Raw genomic sequence first — 14572 nt, 5'->3', positions numbered from 1 at the left:
ATTTCAAGAGCCTTTTTTGTGCTTTTTATATTGTATATTTATTCATATGCTTTAGACAAATTCGTACATTGGGTATACGTATAATGCAACGTAATACAACGAAATAACAGTAGGCTAACAATTGATAATATTTTTTTAATAACAGAAAACATAAACGTAAAAGTAACGCAGTTTGGTATTTGCATTAACTCGATATAGATTTACGCTTTGATTATCTCGTTGATTAGAAATAATCAAAATTGTGTAACTGATGATTCGGTAAATCTTTCGAAATGCGTGTGTTGTACGACATAGCGTTACTGTCTGACATCTTTTACGATATAATAATTGATAGAACCTTACGTGGAGCACAATAGACACTTTTAAGGTACGTATACTAAATTATGAAGATGATCCCTGAGACGAGACAACGCATTCTAAATGAGCGCCGCAGACTTCGAAATATTTGATTTTTGAAATTTTAAAATACTTGCAGTACTTAATTCCTTTGGCTGGCAATAAAATTAAGCACTTAAAATGATTAAGCGAGCAAGAATATGCATGGAGTACAAACTAAGTAACCATCATTGTATAAACTATATCAATAAATAAATTGGACTAATGATTGGAATTCTATTGGGTCTATTAAATTATTTCAATAAAACCGTTATCAAAACGCAACGTGTACAGATATTAAAAAGTTTACAAAAATTGGCATTGAACGATATTCTCTTTCTCTCTCTCTCTCTCTCTCTCTCAACATTCACATAGCACTCGAAACATCCAAAAGTCTACCTGTATATGGTAACTTTTATCTGTATACTTTTCTTAAAAGGCGCGCAAGTATTAAAAATGTCTCTACTTTCGTTTCTTTAAATCTTATGCAGCATCAATGCAATTTTGTATATTGTCTATTACAACTAGAGGAATAAATTATTATTATTTCTTGAGACTGAATTTTTTACGATTAGGTAAGATATTTATTCATCGTAAATATATGCCTAAGGTTAATTGCTCGTCATAGCTATACATTGAAATCTGATATCGGTCCTTTATTTACCGATCAAATAAGCTGTAAACATTTTAGAATTTTCGTCGGGAATAGACTTAATAATTGGCTCTAATAGACTAACTTCCACCTCTGATTTCATCAGATCTCGATAGCATCGTAGGCTTTGCCAAACTCATTTTTTGCTAAACCAATATTCACAGTAACTTAAAATGTTGCTAATCATGCTTCTATATTGTATAAATTGTTTAGAACTATCAATTACAGTTTCTATATCTTAAATACTATCAAATGCTATAAAATTAATCATATTTGCTACATTCGAAAAGGGTGTCAGAGGAGTCCTCGATGTTCATTTATCAAATTACTTGTGTAAAATAGCTTTCAATTTTCGACAATGGCACGTCGTATATGTAGCTTTTTGTAAATGTATATATCCTCGCTCATAAAAACAAATTTATAATCGTTATACGTCAAAACGTAATACAATAAATTATGAGAATTCAACAGTAACTTCAACAAAAATTTCATAACGGTTATATGGGAAAAGGAATTGAATTATAGTTTTAACAATTGAATACATGACAACCGTACTTAACATGTTTACACAGATCTTTGTCTGATGAAAATTCAAAAACTGGACTCTCGACACTCCTTACTAACCAATATCTCTTAATCATAGGCATTTATTGAAATACAAAACATTGAAAACATCAAAAGTTAGCAGCCGAAAAAGAAATTTTTTACCACAAAGGGGAATGATAAAACTTAAGGTCTAGGTGCCCCGCACTGGTTAGTGCGTTTTCGTCGACAGGAACTTCTTCAGAGCCTGCTACGGAAATCGCGCTATCGATCTTATCATTATCATTTGCCTCTGCCAATGCTTCTGGAGTCTCTTCTAGTTCGTCTTTTACGTCATCTGTTACACCCTCAGGTTGAGAAAATACCGTTTCGTTATCATTGTCTTCGTGTATGTGCATGTCTTCCACCATTGTTTCAGCAATTGTTATACTATCGTTTCCATCTTCAATCTCTGTAGTTTCTTTTTCTTGCTTTTCATAATTACTGAAAGTCACTGAATCTGGCCGATCTGGAAACATTCTCAACGACGATCTAACGGAAAGTTATTCATAGTTATTTTTAAAGTATTTTATTTGCATTTTAAGGTGAATTAAATTATTACTTATTCGATTTCAACAATGTATATGATGTATACATTCATATTTTATATACATGGAGTAGACTAACTTTATAACTTTTGAAATCTTACCAACCATTTTACTAACATTTTCAGTTACTCAATACTTGCAAAGTGTTCTTGTGGAATGAACGAAACATTTTCTTAAATTGAATATCAACTAAAGAACATTTTCTTCTTTTTCACAAGCTTTGGATGATCGAAAGTGCACGTGCTTATAGTGCTAGAGACTTGCAATATACTTGGACAATATAGGTTTGTACACACGAAACATGCGACGTCGATAATCAAGGATTTTTAAAACAAAACGGAGGTACGTAAAGGTACTACGTTTTATAGCAATCAAACGCATAAACTTAAGCTGAATTACGAACTTTTTTATAGTTGGTAAGTCTGATTGTTATAAAACAAAAATAAACAAAAGTGGTAATATATTGCGTTGAAATACAGTTTAATAAATTATATTTTTGTTACAAATACGGAAAAATAATAAACATAATCAATTATTTATGAGATAAATAAATAAATAAATAAACGTTGATAAATATATGTTTAATAGTGCGGTTATAAATTAAAGCCTGTTTTCGCGAAAACATTAATTGCACTATGACTGATGAAGCTGAGTATTTTAACCAAGCTGGCAAACATATTGACTTGACACAAAAACGTATAGACATAAAATTTTTTTGAAGTAAAACTTATTTAAGCCATTAAAAAATAACTTATATAAAACGATACAATGCCAGGCTCTTATGATTTGCGGTGGCTATACAATGGTTCCCAAATCTTAAATACATACATTTTTTTTTATCACAAAACCTTCTTGAAAGCAAGCGAACGAATAACTAGTTTGCTTTTGAACTACATTTATTTTCAAATAATATGAACGTACAAAGTGCCAACTAGTTAGTTCTAATTTGTTTGACTTTAAATTTAAAATAAAAATAGAGAGCTTTATGCATACAATTAAGTATTCCGTTAGGCAATTAAGTTATCATCAATTATGCATAATTAAGTTACAAAGTTATAAATTTTACTTAATTAAGCGATTTTATAAATTAATTCTTGCCGGGAAATTCCATTTATTGTGCGTTGAGATAAACCTAAATCTATAATAATCGGCTAGCTGCCATACATTCGTGTTTGTAAAAAATATTAAGTACGAAAACGTAGTACAACCTACAATTGGTAGGAGAGAGAATAAAAGATCGAAAGTAAATACAAAAATGTATTGAAATTGATAACAAAAAAAACTGATTGTAATTATCACATTGAAAGACGTGCGCACCAAATAAAGTAATAAAGGCATTGATGATCATTGGTACAGTAAAACGCTTGCACATCAAATCTATCGAAAACCATACATATAAAAAATGAATCACGACTACTATTGCTCATGCATGAATGGTAGATTCACATTTAAAAAACTACGAGTTTTAACGCAATTTTTTGTTTAAATGTAATGAGATAGTATGCACTTCTTGGTAAGCTTGATTAATTCACGATGTATCTTTTGTGTATATATTCGATAAATGATTAAATATAATAAATGTTACTAGTATTTCAGAAACTCTATAAAAAAAGTTGATAAAGTAAGTGCATCATTACTTCTGTTTTTGTAAATGTATATGTAAAAAATGTTTAAAGCTTGCACAAACGTACAACTTAAATTCCGAAGCCACAACATATACACCACGCAATATTCGCATGCGTATGTGTTAAGTTTATCATTATTTCTGCGGCTTAAAAACTTCGCATCTTAGTTTTATAAAGAAATGTGTATTCGCCGTCAACCAGAAATAGAGATCAGTTTTTTCACATGCAGCTCGCATTTCATTATTACCTAAAAAATATAAGTATTACAAAAAAATATAAAAACCTCTAAAAAAGTCGAATAATATATGTATACAGTTACCACGCTAACTTTTTACATTAACTTAAAATTATTCATATAAATATTAAATATACGTATACATAACGCAAAAACCCAGCTATACTATCTATTAGTGTTCATGCAAATAGTGTGATTGATTTTTTCAGATAATATAAATGCAAGCAAACGTGTATTATACAAATTATTTAAAAATCTATCAGCCATTTAGATGATATGAAACTACTTATCAGATCACATATTGATTATTTTTATTATTGATGAGTAACATTTTATGGTTATATTATAATTTACAAAATTTATTTTAAATAACTTTGCATTTAATGTCCTAATTTGTATAATATTTTTTTAAAACTAAAAGTAATGCAATATTAAATTATTACAACCGCAACTTGCTAGTGATTTCAAGTAGCAAAAAGTGTAAGAAGCGCGCGGAAGTGCATCAATAATTGTAACAGGTTACAGGAATTAAACATTTTTGATATTATCCTAATTATAGAGTTAATCGTACATTTTTTATAAAGGAACTACGGCATTGCTTCATTAAAAAAGCATTCTCAACGAAAAATAGATGAATTTCTAGTAACGTTACAGCTAAGAAAAATTAGAACTGATTTAATTGATTTTTATATTAGAAAAAAATTTTGTTTGTTGTTATTAAATCCGCAACACATTTCAAGAAAAATCAGTTCCAATCTTTCTTTCTTTCAAATATCCAAGTCTATGCACATACACATATATAATATATTTGATTCATGTCACATACTTTGTATTAGCTGGTTGATCAGTCACAGCATGGTGTATTATCTAAAAAAATTGATTTAACAATCAACATGAATCGAAATAAAATGGTGTTGATACCTAAGATTCTCATATCACTTTACAGTTATTAATTGTAACATGTATTTACAAAATCACGAAATTAACTTCATTCATGTTATTACTGTTATTAGGAAAATATATAAAAAAAAAAAAAAATAGTGTACATTGTTACTTACAGTAGCCATAGAACACGGTGGACGGGATGCGGCATATCTACCATAAGCGCTGCGAGGTGTTCCATTACTGCTTGTTCGTTAAAAAAGCAAGACAATCAATAAAAAAATCATGTAAGGTTAAATAAATATTATGACATTAGTACAAATTTGATAAATTTTCAAAGAGTTTGATTAAACACAAACTATTAAACTCTATATTAACTTATAATATTATCCTTATACCACTGTCAATTGAGGGTTAACGTCATTTAAACAATAGAAATTCAGATGGGTACCTATTATTTCTAGGCGATTGGATATCTGTAAGATTGGTTTGATTATTTCCATCAACAGACTGTCTAGTGGGTGATGCTGAGTTGTTTCTATTGTTGCTGCTCTGTGATTCTTCAATTTCTATAACACAAGATGACTTTCAAATTGCTTGTAATTAGCTCATTTGATATAAAAGATTTTTATAATACTTACCGTCGTCAAAGAAGCCTTTGAAAACGACAAACTTATTATTTTGAGGTATTATTGTTGTTAATCCATAGTGCTTCATGAGGAAAGATAAAAATTTATCAGACGGTCGATCTATCGCCAATTTAATTGGTTTTAAATTCTCTTCCTAAAATTTAAAAAATATCAATTGAGTTGAAGCCATTAAATAATATATTTCATAATTTATGTCTGAAATAATTTTTCAATAATCAAATTTTTACTAACTGAGAGCATGTGCTGATACAATTCCATTCCTAATCCCATACGTTGTCGCGATTCATGAATGTAAAAGTCTAGAATACATCGAGGCTTTATCTGATAATGACGGCCGTTTTCATCAAACATGAATAGCAATTTGGAGCCAGTTTTAAGAAGACCAACAACGCTGCCAAGCCCACTGCGAAAATTCATTGTACACAAAATGTGATTTATCAATTATTCTTAGTTTTAATGACTAAGACTTAAGAAAATTCATTCAAAATTATTTACTTGTTCCCTTCATTATCAACCATAAGGTAAATAATATGATCCGTATCTCTGAGTTTTAAAGCACTGGTGATAGTCCTATTAAGTCCTTGAGCCTTCGCAGATGCCTCGCCCATATCATCAAGTATTCTTGTAAGTAGCCTTTGGCAATCACTGCAAAAATCAAAAAAGTATATTTCAATCGATCCTTCACAACAGATAATGGATTTCAACATATTTTAAACTTTAGAATGTTCAAAATACTTACTTGTATTCTCGACGATCTCCTCTAAAGCCTTCAGGAATAAGTGTATGTGTAATTTTATTGATCCTTTTTGGCAAAAGCTTATTGATATCAAATCGAAAGTCCATATTGATAAAAGTTTGTTTGTCAAAATGTAAACTACGTAGAGAGGTATTCGAGAACTGAAAACAACAATAAATTTGGGTAAAAATAGAGAAATAACAATGAAATTCTGAGAAAGACGATGAATAAGAAAAAGTAACCTTAATATTTAGAGATGATCTGGATATAATATAGAGAGAGTTGAGTGTGCAAGGCAAAAGTAGGAGAGAGGGAAAGAGAGTATACCACTTATTGGTTTGTTTATGTATTTTAGTCTGCACAGCAAGTACAATGAATTACATGATAATTTGAACCGAATTAACCTATAAACTTAAGAATTTCGAAGTGATGAGTGAAGAACTCAATGACATCTCGTCGTTATCTTTTTTTGGGCATCATTGGATAGCTACTTTTTCATCAGTTATGGATACTCTCTTTCTCTCCCGCACTTGCGGGCTATACCGAGTCGCGGTGACACTATGTGCAACGAATATAGACTTCCTATAGAAGAACGGTTCTGGGTTAAAATGGGGGGACGAAAGCTTGGGTAACAGGCCGTTAGTTCTGTTACCCAACCGCTCGGCGGCGCCACCTATGAGTTTCCTACAGCTTGGCGCGCATATGAGCACGCACAAGCAGACGATTCATCATTCATGCAGTATATTATGTAAAATATACTTTTTAACAATAATGAAAGTAAATAAATGACAAGAAAATGAATAATGAGTGTGTAAGGAGGTTTTACAAAAGTATTGGTTGCGACAACCATATTTTTCTGACTAGGAAAAAACCGCGAAAACGCAGCTCCTGTCAGTTTCCCGCTCGATCCTGCTGTGTAAACAGCGCGAAGAGAGCTTTACCGCAGTCTCTGTGTTTGTTGGTCATTGTAGTCGACAGTTTACAGATTTTTTTTGCAACAAATAGCGATAAATAATAGTAGTGAATAGGGAAGTACATCGTTCTAGTTTCGTGAGATTTTTTTGGATAGGTTTATCGTGTTTAGCGAAGAAGATTTCGTGGTCAGCATGTCGCCTCCACGTGCACTTTGTGTCTACACCGATTGTGGAACATCGAAGGCAAAAAATCCTGATTTGACCTTTCACAGATTTCCCAGTGATGAGATACGGTAAATCTGTTTATCACGAGTGTTATTAGAGTAAATAAATGTGAAAATTCAGTAATCAGAGGTTATAATAACGTCCGAAATTCATGAAAATCTTTATACATTAGTAAAAGTTTCAGATGTAGATAAATTAAAGGAAAATTGCAGAAATAAACAAATAATTTGATGATTATCAAGGTAAAAAGTCTATACAAAACATTTTTAACGAGAAATTTGGTTTTTTTGTACCAAAAATAGTGATGGTTTTGGATTTCAATTTTTTGCATGAAATGTAAATAATTTATGTGTATCATCATCGCCATTCCTACACCTATGCTTTCCTTTTATCCTATCCTTTTCCTGATGGAAGAAAACTTAGCCACCTTCCCGATTGGTTTCCATCGAATAATATTAGTTTGATTGTTTTTATTTTGATGGCTGTTTTTAATTATAAACAAACTAATATTAACTAAGAGCAAGTATCCCGATTTATTGTTTTTACGCACACTGTAGCGAAAATTAAATTTTAAGTATCACGTAATAATTAAACTATTATACACTATTACAATTTTCATAGTGCGTCACATATAATATTTATTTATTATTTACATCTACGCTGCTATTATTTAATTTTATAACATTCATGTAGCAAGGAGATTGACATTCGGCTGACTTGACGACTGCAAGCTTAAAATTTGAATGGCGCCGTGAGAGTGAGAGAGACAGCACGATAGAAATTGATGGCTGCCGCCATCTCGCGGAGCGTACCGAACTATCGCTTTCCGTCCCCTCGCCGCTATACGAACCGTTCTTCTATATGAAGTCTATATTCGTTGCTATGTGTGAGGTAAGGTGAGGCTTTGTAAAACAGTAGGCGCACGCGTACTATATGTAACTGTCAAATCCCGCAAAGTCGCGTCGTTCGATCTTTAATGCGTGAGAGCTAGTGTATACTTAGGTACTTGCACACCGTGTAAGTACGATTGTACTCTGCGGCTATGGCTTGCGCCTTGCGGTCGTCTATGGCCTGTGGCCTAAATGAGCATTCGCTCGAAAAATGTAAGATATAATGGATAACCGTAACGAAAGAAGAAAAAGAATACGTTTACGCGCGATACAGGGAAATCGCGTTTTCGGCAAATAATACTGACGAGCATTGAAATAGACAAATATAGATTAACCATAAGTGCAGGATTAGGTATAATGTCCCAGTTAGAAGGATGAATAAATAATTGTAAGAGACGCGCTAATAGGGAGAGTTTGTTCATCTACCTGTGCTTAGAACGTTCAGTCTGACATGCTGTCTGCTGGATTAATCCTGTTTATATAGTAATTGCAGTAGAGCAGTATAATCGGAGCGGTCAACAACACCTGGCCATTAGTCACTATATATTAGCATGCGAGCGGCCCGAGACGGTGACAGACCAGAGAGAGGCACACCACACTCGACTTCAACTACTGCTCTCAATCTCGTATACAGCACTGCGAGTATGGAATATAATCGTAAATCGTTGCAGTTCACCGTTTCGCCTTTCGCCTACTGACGCAAGCAGCGTTGCCACATCTCGTATACATATTATATAGAGCGACCGCCGTTAGATTTTAGAAACGCCCTAGCGGGCTTTTTTGAATTTTGCCTTTTCTTTTCTCTGACGTTGATGTCCGCATCTTGCAGTGATGTACAATTTGTTTATCGGCGGGTTTTTATACTGTAATCTTAAGCACGCGTGTTATCGTTATATTTAACTGCGCAAAAACAACAAATTACATCGACTTTTTTATCATTGCAGAAAGTAAAATTATTAGATTTCTAAGTCTTTATCTAACGGGAGAATGTTCTCTATTTATCGCTGTGCGCGCATTATCTACTCTGTAAAACAGCCTTAAAAAGCTAATGAGGCTGTAAATTCTGGATTCTGGGTAGGTATGAAAGAGAATTTAGTAGAAACTCGCGGAGAATTATTTCAGTCCGTCTGTCCGCATTAGTCCAACTGTCTAATGAAGGAGTGATTCACGCTAAAGATGTCTAAATGCGAAACTGCGAAAGCCGGTTCCGGCTGCAGTGCCGTCTGGTGTGCTCCCTGGCTGCTCGCCTGCTCTCTGCGGTAGTGCGGTCAGCGGTCTTCTACAGCTCCGAGCGAGTTCGAAAAAAAGAAGTCGCGTTTTCCATCCAAGTGTTGAAAGTACCGAGTGTCTCTTCATCAACGAGCCGTGCATCGCACCCTTGTATCTAGACATAGCTACGACAACGAAGAAGAATCTCAATCATGGAGGAAATAATACGAAAACTTTTGGTTACCGATACCACAGTCATTCAACAGGTTAGGCTGCTTAGTTTTTTAACACACCTATATCTATACCTATATATCGGCTTTCACGTAGCAACACGTGTTTTACCCCAACCTCAAGTTGATAACTTGAATAAACAAAAGCCTTGTTTGCCCTTATGCTCCGTTGCTCCCTTTCCAAGTGCTTGTCACTTTTTTCAATTTCCTCTCCATGATTGGCTAGTCCAATATTCTGATAACAGCTTGCATGATAAATGTTCTCAATATAGTCGATGAGAAATTGTTCTGTCTTGTTTTAGGCAACAGCAGAGCTCCGACAAGCGTTCAAAAACCCAGAGAGCACTCGAGCACTCTATCAGCTCATTGTTACTTCGAATAATCTACAGGTAATACTGATGATATACATTGGTATCTATGAAGTACTACTTCAAAATTATTCTTATTTGTATAGGTCAGACAGTACGCAGCTCTCTTGTTGAGGAAACGCTTCAATAAAGCAAAATATTGGGCACCAGTGCCAAATCCAATTAAGGAAGAATTCAAACAAGTCCTTCAACAGGTAAATGACAGTCTTTTGATACTTGTTATAAAATATATGAGAATACTCAATTATCCTAATACTCTTTTAGGCTCTTGTAAATGAAACTGAAAAACCAGTTAAAAATGGAATTGTACAGCTCATTGGTGTGATAGTAAAACATGAATTACCTCATAATGGTTGGCCAGAAGTTTTGCAGTTTGTACGTCATCTTATGGAAAGTGACGAGTTTCCTAAACAGGAGGTAAGAAAAATTTTTACAACATAAAATATATATTGACCGAATTTCATTAAAAACCATATATTTTTATAGCTGGGCATGTACACCTTGTCAATTATGACAGAAATAGCACCAGATGCATATTTACCTCATGTACAAACAATCATGGAATTGTTAAACAATGTGCTCAATAAATTCACGGATTTAGCCAATCCAGTATCGTGTTATATTTTAGATATAATGTTGCATCTAGTTTCATTAGTAGAGGGAAATCAGATTGTAAGTATAATTTTCTATTTTTTTCTATTTTTAGTTTTACTTATACAGAATAGTAATGTGCTTATGTATACATAGATGGTTAATGCTTATCATCAATTGTTGCCTCGAGTAATGCAAATTATTCAAGCTTTAACTACTGTTGATCAAGAAAAAGCAGCAAAAGGTTTTGAATTGTTGGATGAATTGTGTGAAAGTGCTCAATCTGTGATTGCACCACATGTTAAAAATTTGGTTGAAATGTGTCTTACTATTATCAATAATAAAGATTTGGATGATGATTTAAAAATGAAAGCAGTAGTATTCATTGGATGGCTAGCTAAAATAAAGAAAAAGGCTATTGTTAAACACAAATTGGTTGAACCTATAATAGGTAAAAAATCACATCATTGCAAATGGATTGCAAACTATCACTAACAATATACTTCAATATAATATAAAAAAATAATAATAAACTCATTCTTTTTTCAAGATACTCTTTTTTTGCAAATGTGCTCAAAACCAGATGATGAAGAACAAGAAATTTATTTTTCTGGAGAAAATGACAACACACCAATTACAAGTTCAACGCAAACATTGGATTTGTTGGCATTACATTTACCTCCAGAAAAGTTGGTTCCATATATGGTAAGCAAAAGATTCGTTTATTTGCATTTTGAATCCAAATCTCATGTGCTTATCTGAAAATTAATTTCAGTTAAAACACATTGAATCAGGAATGGAAGGAACTGATATTTATGTAAAAAAGGCGTCTTATTTGTCGCTGGCTGTATTAGCTGAAGGATGTTCCGAATACATTCGAAACAAATATCTTGAATCTTTTCTAAAGTGTATCTGTCAAGGCATCACCCATGCTTCACCAGTTGTTCGAAACGCAGCTCTCTTTGCTCTTGGTCAATTTTCAGAACATTTACAGCCAGACATCAGCCGTTATGCAGATGAACTACTGCCAATTCTTTTTCAATTTTTAAGTCAAATTTGTAATCAAATTCGTCAAGAAAAGAAAGATTCACCATCCGCCGATCGCATGTTCTACGCTCTAGAAATATTCGCCGAAAATCTTAATGAGGGTCTGCTTCCTTACTTGCCTACTCTCATGACGATACTTTTTGAAATACTTGACGATCCTAACAGTCCAGTCCATATATGTGAACTTGCTTTAAGTGCAATTGGCGCTGCTGCCAATGCCAGCAAAGAGCATATGCTTCCATACTTTGAAAAGATCATTGGCATACTTCAAAAATATTTAGTAGTGGAAAACCAAACTGAGGAAACCAGTTGCTTGCAAATTCAAGCAGTAGGTATGAACTAATTAAGAAATAATATCTTGTTTATTATATTGAGAAAGAGCAACATGACTATGATAGCAAACATAATATACAATACGTGTTCACCAAAATATTGTTTGCAGATACTTTGGGCGTCTTGGCAAGAACTATAGGCGAACAAAACTTTGCTCCTTTAGCTATGAAATCACTCGAGTTAGGTTTGAATTTGCTTAAAGGAACAGAAGATCCCGACGCTAAAAAATCTGTTTATGGTCTTCTTGCATCAATCAGCACTGTTATGAAAGAAGAAATGTCCTCCGTCCTTCCAGTAATAGCTGAATATATGATTAATAGTGTACAAAGTTCTGAAGGAATAGTGGTAATTTTCAACGATGATACTTAATTTCCATGTTCAATATAAGGATTGATATTGATGTTGATATTATTTTTAGACGCGTTACAACGAAGAATCTGATTACTTGGTTTACGAAGATTTAAGCGAAAGTGATAAAGATGAAGAAGATATAGAAAATTCCGATAATGAGGATGACAATGACGATGATGACGATGTTATTGGTTACAACGTAGAAAATGCTTTCGTTGAAGAAAAAGAAGAAGCTATTTTAGCTTTAAGGGAAATTGCTCAACACACAAAGTAAATAATCTCCCTTCATCACTTTTTGTTTTTGCCTTTATATTGAATATATGAAATAAGTTTAACAATTTATAATTAGGGGAGCATTCCTGCCATACTTGGAGAAATCTTTTGAAGAAGTCTTCAAAGTTCTTAACTATCCACAAGAAGATATAAGAAAAGCCGCTATTGATGCGCTGATGCAATTTTGCCTTAATTTTTCTAAAATTGAAACTTCTGAAGGAGCAGCAGCCACTCAGAAATCCCTTTCGATTTTCATACCCAAATTATCCGAACTTATAAGACTCGATGAAGAACGAAGCGTAGTGATGCAGGCGCTTGACTCGTGTGCTGAATTGCTGGAACATCTCAAATCGGATGTCATTATTGGTGCTGGTCACAAAGAGGCTATAATGAACTGCATCACAGCCGTTATGTTTGGTAAACATATTTTCATTGGCATCTTCTACTCATACTTTATTATAATATAAACTTGTATTAATTACTACTGAGTTGGTGTTATTAGGACGGACTGAATGCCAGGACCAAGACGAAGCTGGTGGTGAAGGAGAAGATGAAGGTGAAGCTGAACATGACGAACTATTATTTGAATGCGCTGGTCAAGTATTGACTAATTTTGGAAAAGCTCTCACGCCTGAAGATTTTGCGCTGTATCTACAAGTAATATTCCCTGTACTCATCAAAAGATTGGTAATTTATTTTTCATTAGTTCAAATTTATATCGTATTTTTAGATACGTTTCTAATATTATTATGTCTTTTTTTTTATTAGAAAAGCAAAAACTCTGACTCCCAGAGATCATTTAGCATTGGTACAATACTAGAATGTTTTCCGTCGTTGCAACATCAAATAGTTGGATTTGTACCTGAATTATTCCCAATTTTCGTCAAATTCACTAACGACCCTTGCGACGAAGTTCGCAGTAACGCTATATTTGGTCTTGGTGAATTAGCTTTTCACGGAAAAGAGCTCATATATCCGTATCCTTTTCAATGTTTATAATAAATATAATAATGCTGTCGTTTATTATATACTTTTCGCGAATAACAAGGTATTGAACCGAAATAAAAAATATTTTCTTTGCATCTAAAACTTGCATACAGACACTATGCCGAGATTCTTCAAGTTCTTTCAAACGCCATAGCCAGAGAATCAAATGCCGGTGCTCGGGATAATATTATTGGAGCTATAGCTCGACTTATTATTACGAATCACTCCATAATACCGCTGGACCAAGTCTTTCCGGTATTCATCAGTCATTTACCGTTAAGAGAAGATTTAGAAGAAAATAAAACAGTTTTCAAGTCAATTTTAGTACTTTACACGAACGGTCACGCGGTACTCAGACCAAATGTAAATACGCTCTTGAAAATCGCTACTGATATTATTCAGCAAGAAAATACAGATGACGGTAAATTAATTGAATCTCAAGAAATCTCAAGCCATAAATACAATTTATCATATCTTTTATTCTATCCTTTTTTTCAGAAACCAAAAATCTTATTGCCGAATTCATGAAATTAGTTCAGAGGGATTTCCCCGAAGAATGGAACTCTTTTTGCGGACAACTTACAACAGAAAGCGCCGCCTTTGTGATGCGTATGATTGTGTAAATAATTTAACTAACATTTTTATATAAAATATGAAAGTGCATTAATATAAAGTAAGATATTAAAAAATATGCATGACTTGTTAGACACGTCGTCCGTTCTTTATACCTATACCTCTTATTGTATGCATTTATTAATCGTGATTTTTGTTTCAAAAAGAAAAACCACTTATTATATTCTGTGAAATATTTCCTGAAATCATATCCGCTTCGCCAATGGAAAAAATTCTGTTTTATATAGTGAACGGTT

At 33.2% G+C, this 14572-nt stretch overlaps 2 protein-coding genes across 10 annotated transcripts; one reads left to right on the top strand and one right to left on the bottom strand.

The window, feature by feature from the left end:
- Positions 1-12: 12 nt before the first annotated feature.
- On the bottom strand, positions 13-9010 carry LOC100121551 (alpha-tubulin N-acetyltransferase). 9 transcript variants are annotated; one of them, XM_016985471.3, is made up of 9 exons: positions 8741-9010; positions 6289-6446; positions 6045-6194; positions 5781-5952; positions 5541-5682; positions 5351-5468; positions 5076-5145; positions 4844-4884; positions 13-2101 (listed from the first exon to the last, which is right to left on the bottom strand). In XM_016985471.3, exons 2-9 carry the CDS (start codon positions 6390-6392, stop codon positions 1732-1734), a joined length of 1167 nt encoding a protein of 388 aa, XP_016840960.1. In that variant the 5' UTR covers positions 6393-6446; positions 8741-9010; the 3' UTR covers positions 13-1731. The 9 variants fall into 9 exon arrangements, with proteins under 9 accessions (XP_016840960.1, XP_008216757.1, XP_031786855.1 ...); XM_008218535.3 differs by lacking the exon at positions 8741-9010 and adding an exon at positions 6528-7585; XM_031930995.2 differs by lacking the exon at positions 8741-9010 and adding an exon at positions 6690-6851.
- Positions 8414-14408, top strand: LOC100121570 (importin-4). The gene is made up of 15 exons (XM_001605130.6): positions 8414-9789; positions 10056-10142; positions 10208-10315; positions 10386-10538; positions 10608-10793; positions 10869-11163; positions 11263-11417; positions 11488-12091; positions 12202-12437; positions 12511-12713; positions 12793-13133; positions 13219-13403; positions 13485-13693; positions 13817-14124; positions 14202-14408. The coding sequence occupies exons 1-15, from the start codon at positions 9736-9738 to the stop codon at positions 14324-14326; spliced, it is 3249 nt and encodes a 1082-aa protein (XP_001605180.1). The 5' UTR covers positions 8414-9735; the 3' UTR covers positions 14327-14408.
- The last annotated feature ends 164 nt before the right edge of the window (positions 14409-14572 follow it).

Source organism: Nasonia vitripennis, chromosome 1 (assembly GCF_009193385.2).
Source record: "Nasonia vitripennis strain AsymCx chromosome 1, Nvit_psr_1.1, whole genome shotgun sequence".
Taxonomy (NCBI): Eukaryota; Metazoa; Arthropoda; class Insecta; order Hymenoptera; family Pteromalidae; genus Nasonia; species Nasonia vitripennis.
The sequence above is the reverse complement of the archived record's forward strand: the minus strand, read 5'-3'. Positions and strand labels throughout refer to the sequence as shown.

What these genes read in the sequence shown, in the direction of transcription:
- LOC100121570 (XM_001605130.6), top strand. Translation starts at nt 9,736, where the DNA reads ATGGAGGAAATAATACGAAAACTTTTGGTTACCGATACCACAGTCATT. An exon ending in ACGAGTTTCCTAAACAGGAG is followed by an intron (nt 10,539 to 10,607) that starts GTAAGAAAAATT and finishes ATATTTTTATAG; the next exon opens with CTGGGCATGTACACCTTGTC. An exon ending in AAAAGTTGGTTCCATATATG is followed by an intron (nt 11,418 to 11,487) that starts GTAAGCAAAAGA and finishes AATTAATTTCAG; the next exon opens with TTAAAACACATTGAATCAGG.
- LOC100121551 (XM_016985471.3), bottom strand. Translation starts at nt 6,392, where the DNA reads ATGGACTTTCGATTTGATATCAATAAGCTTTTGCCAAAAAGGATCAAT. An exon ending in GGAGATCGTCGAGAATACAA is followed by an intron (nt 6,195 to 6,288) that starts GTAAGTATTTTG and finishes TGATTTTTGCAG; the next exon opens with TGATTGCCAAAGGCTACTTA. An exon ending in CACCGTGTTCTATGGCTACT is followed by an intron (nt 4,885 to 5,075) that starts GTAAGTAACAAT and finishes CAATTTTTTTAG; the next exon opens with ATAATACACCATGCTGTGAC.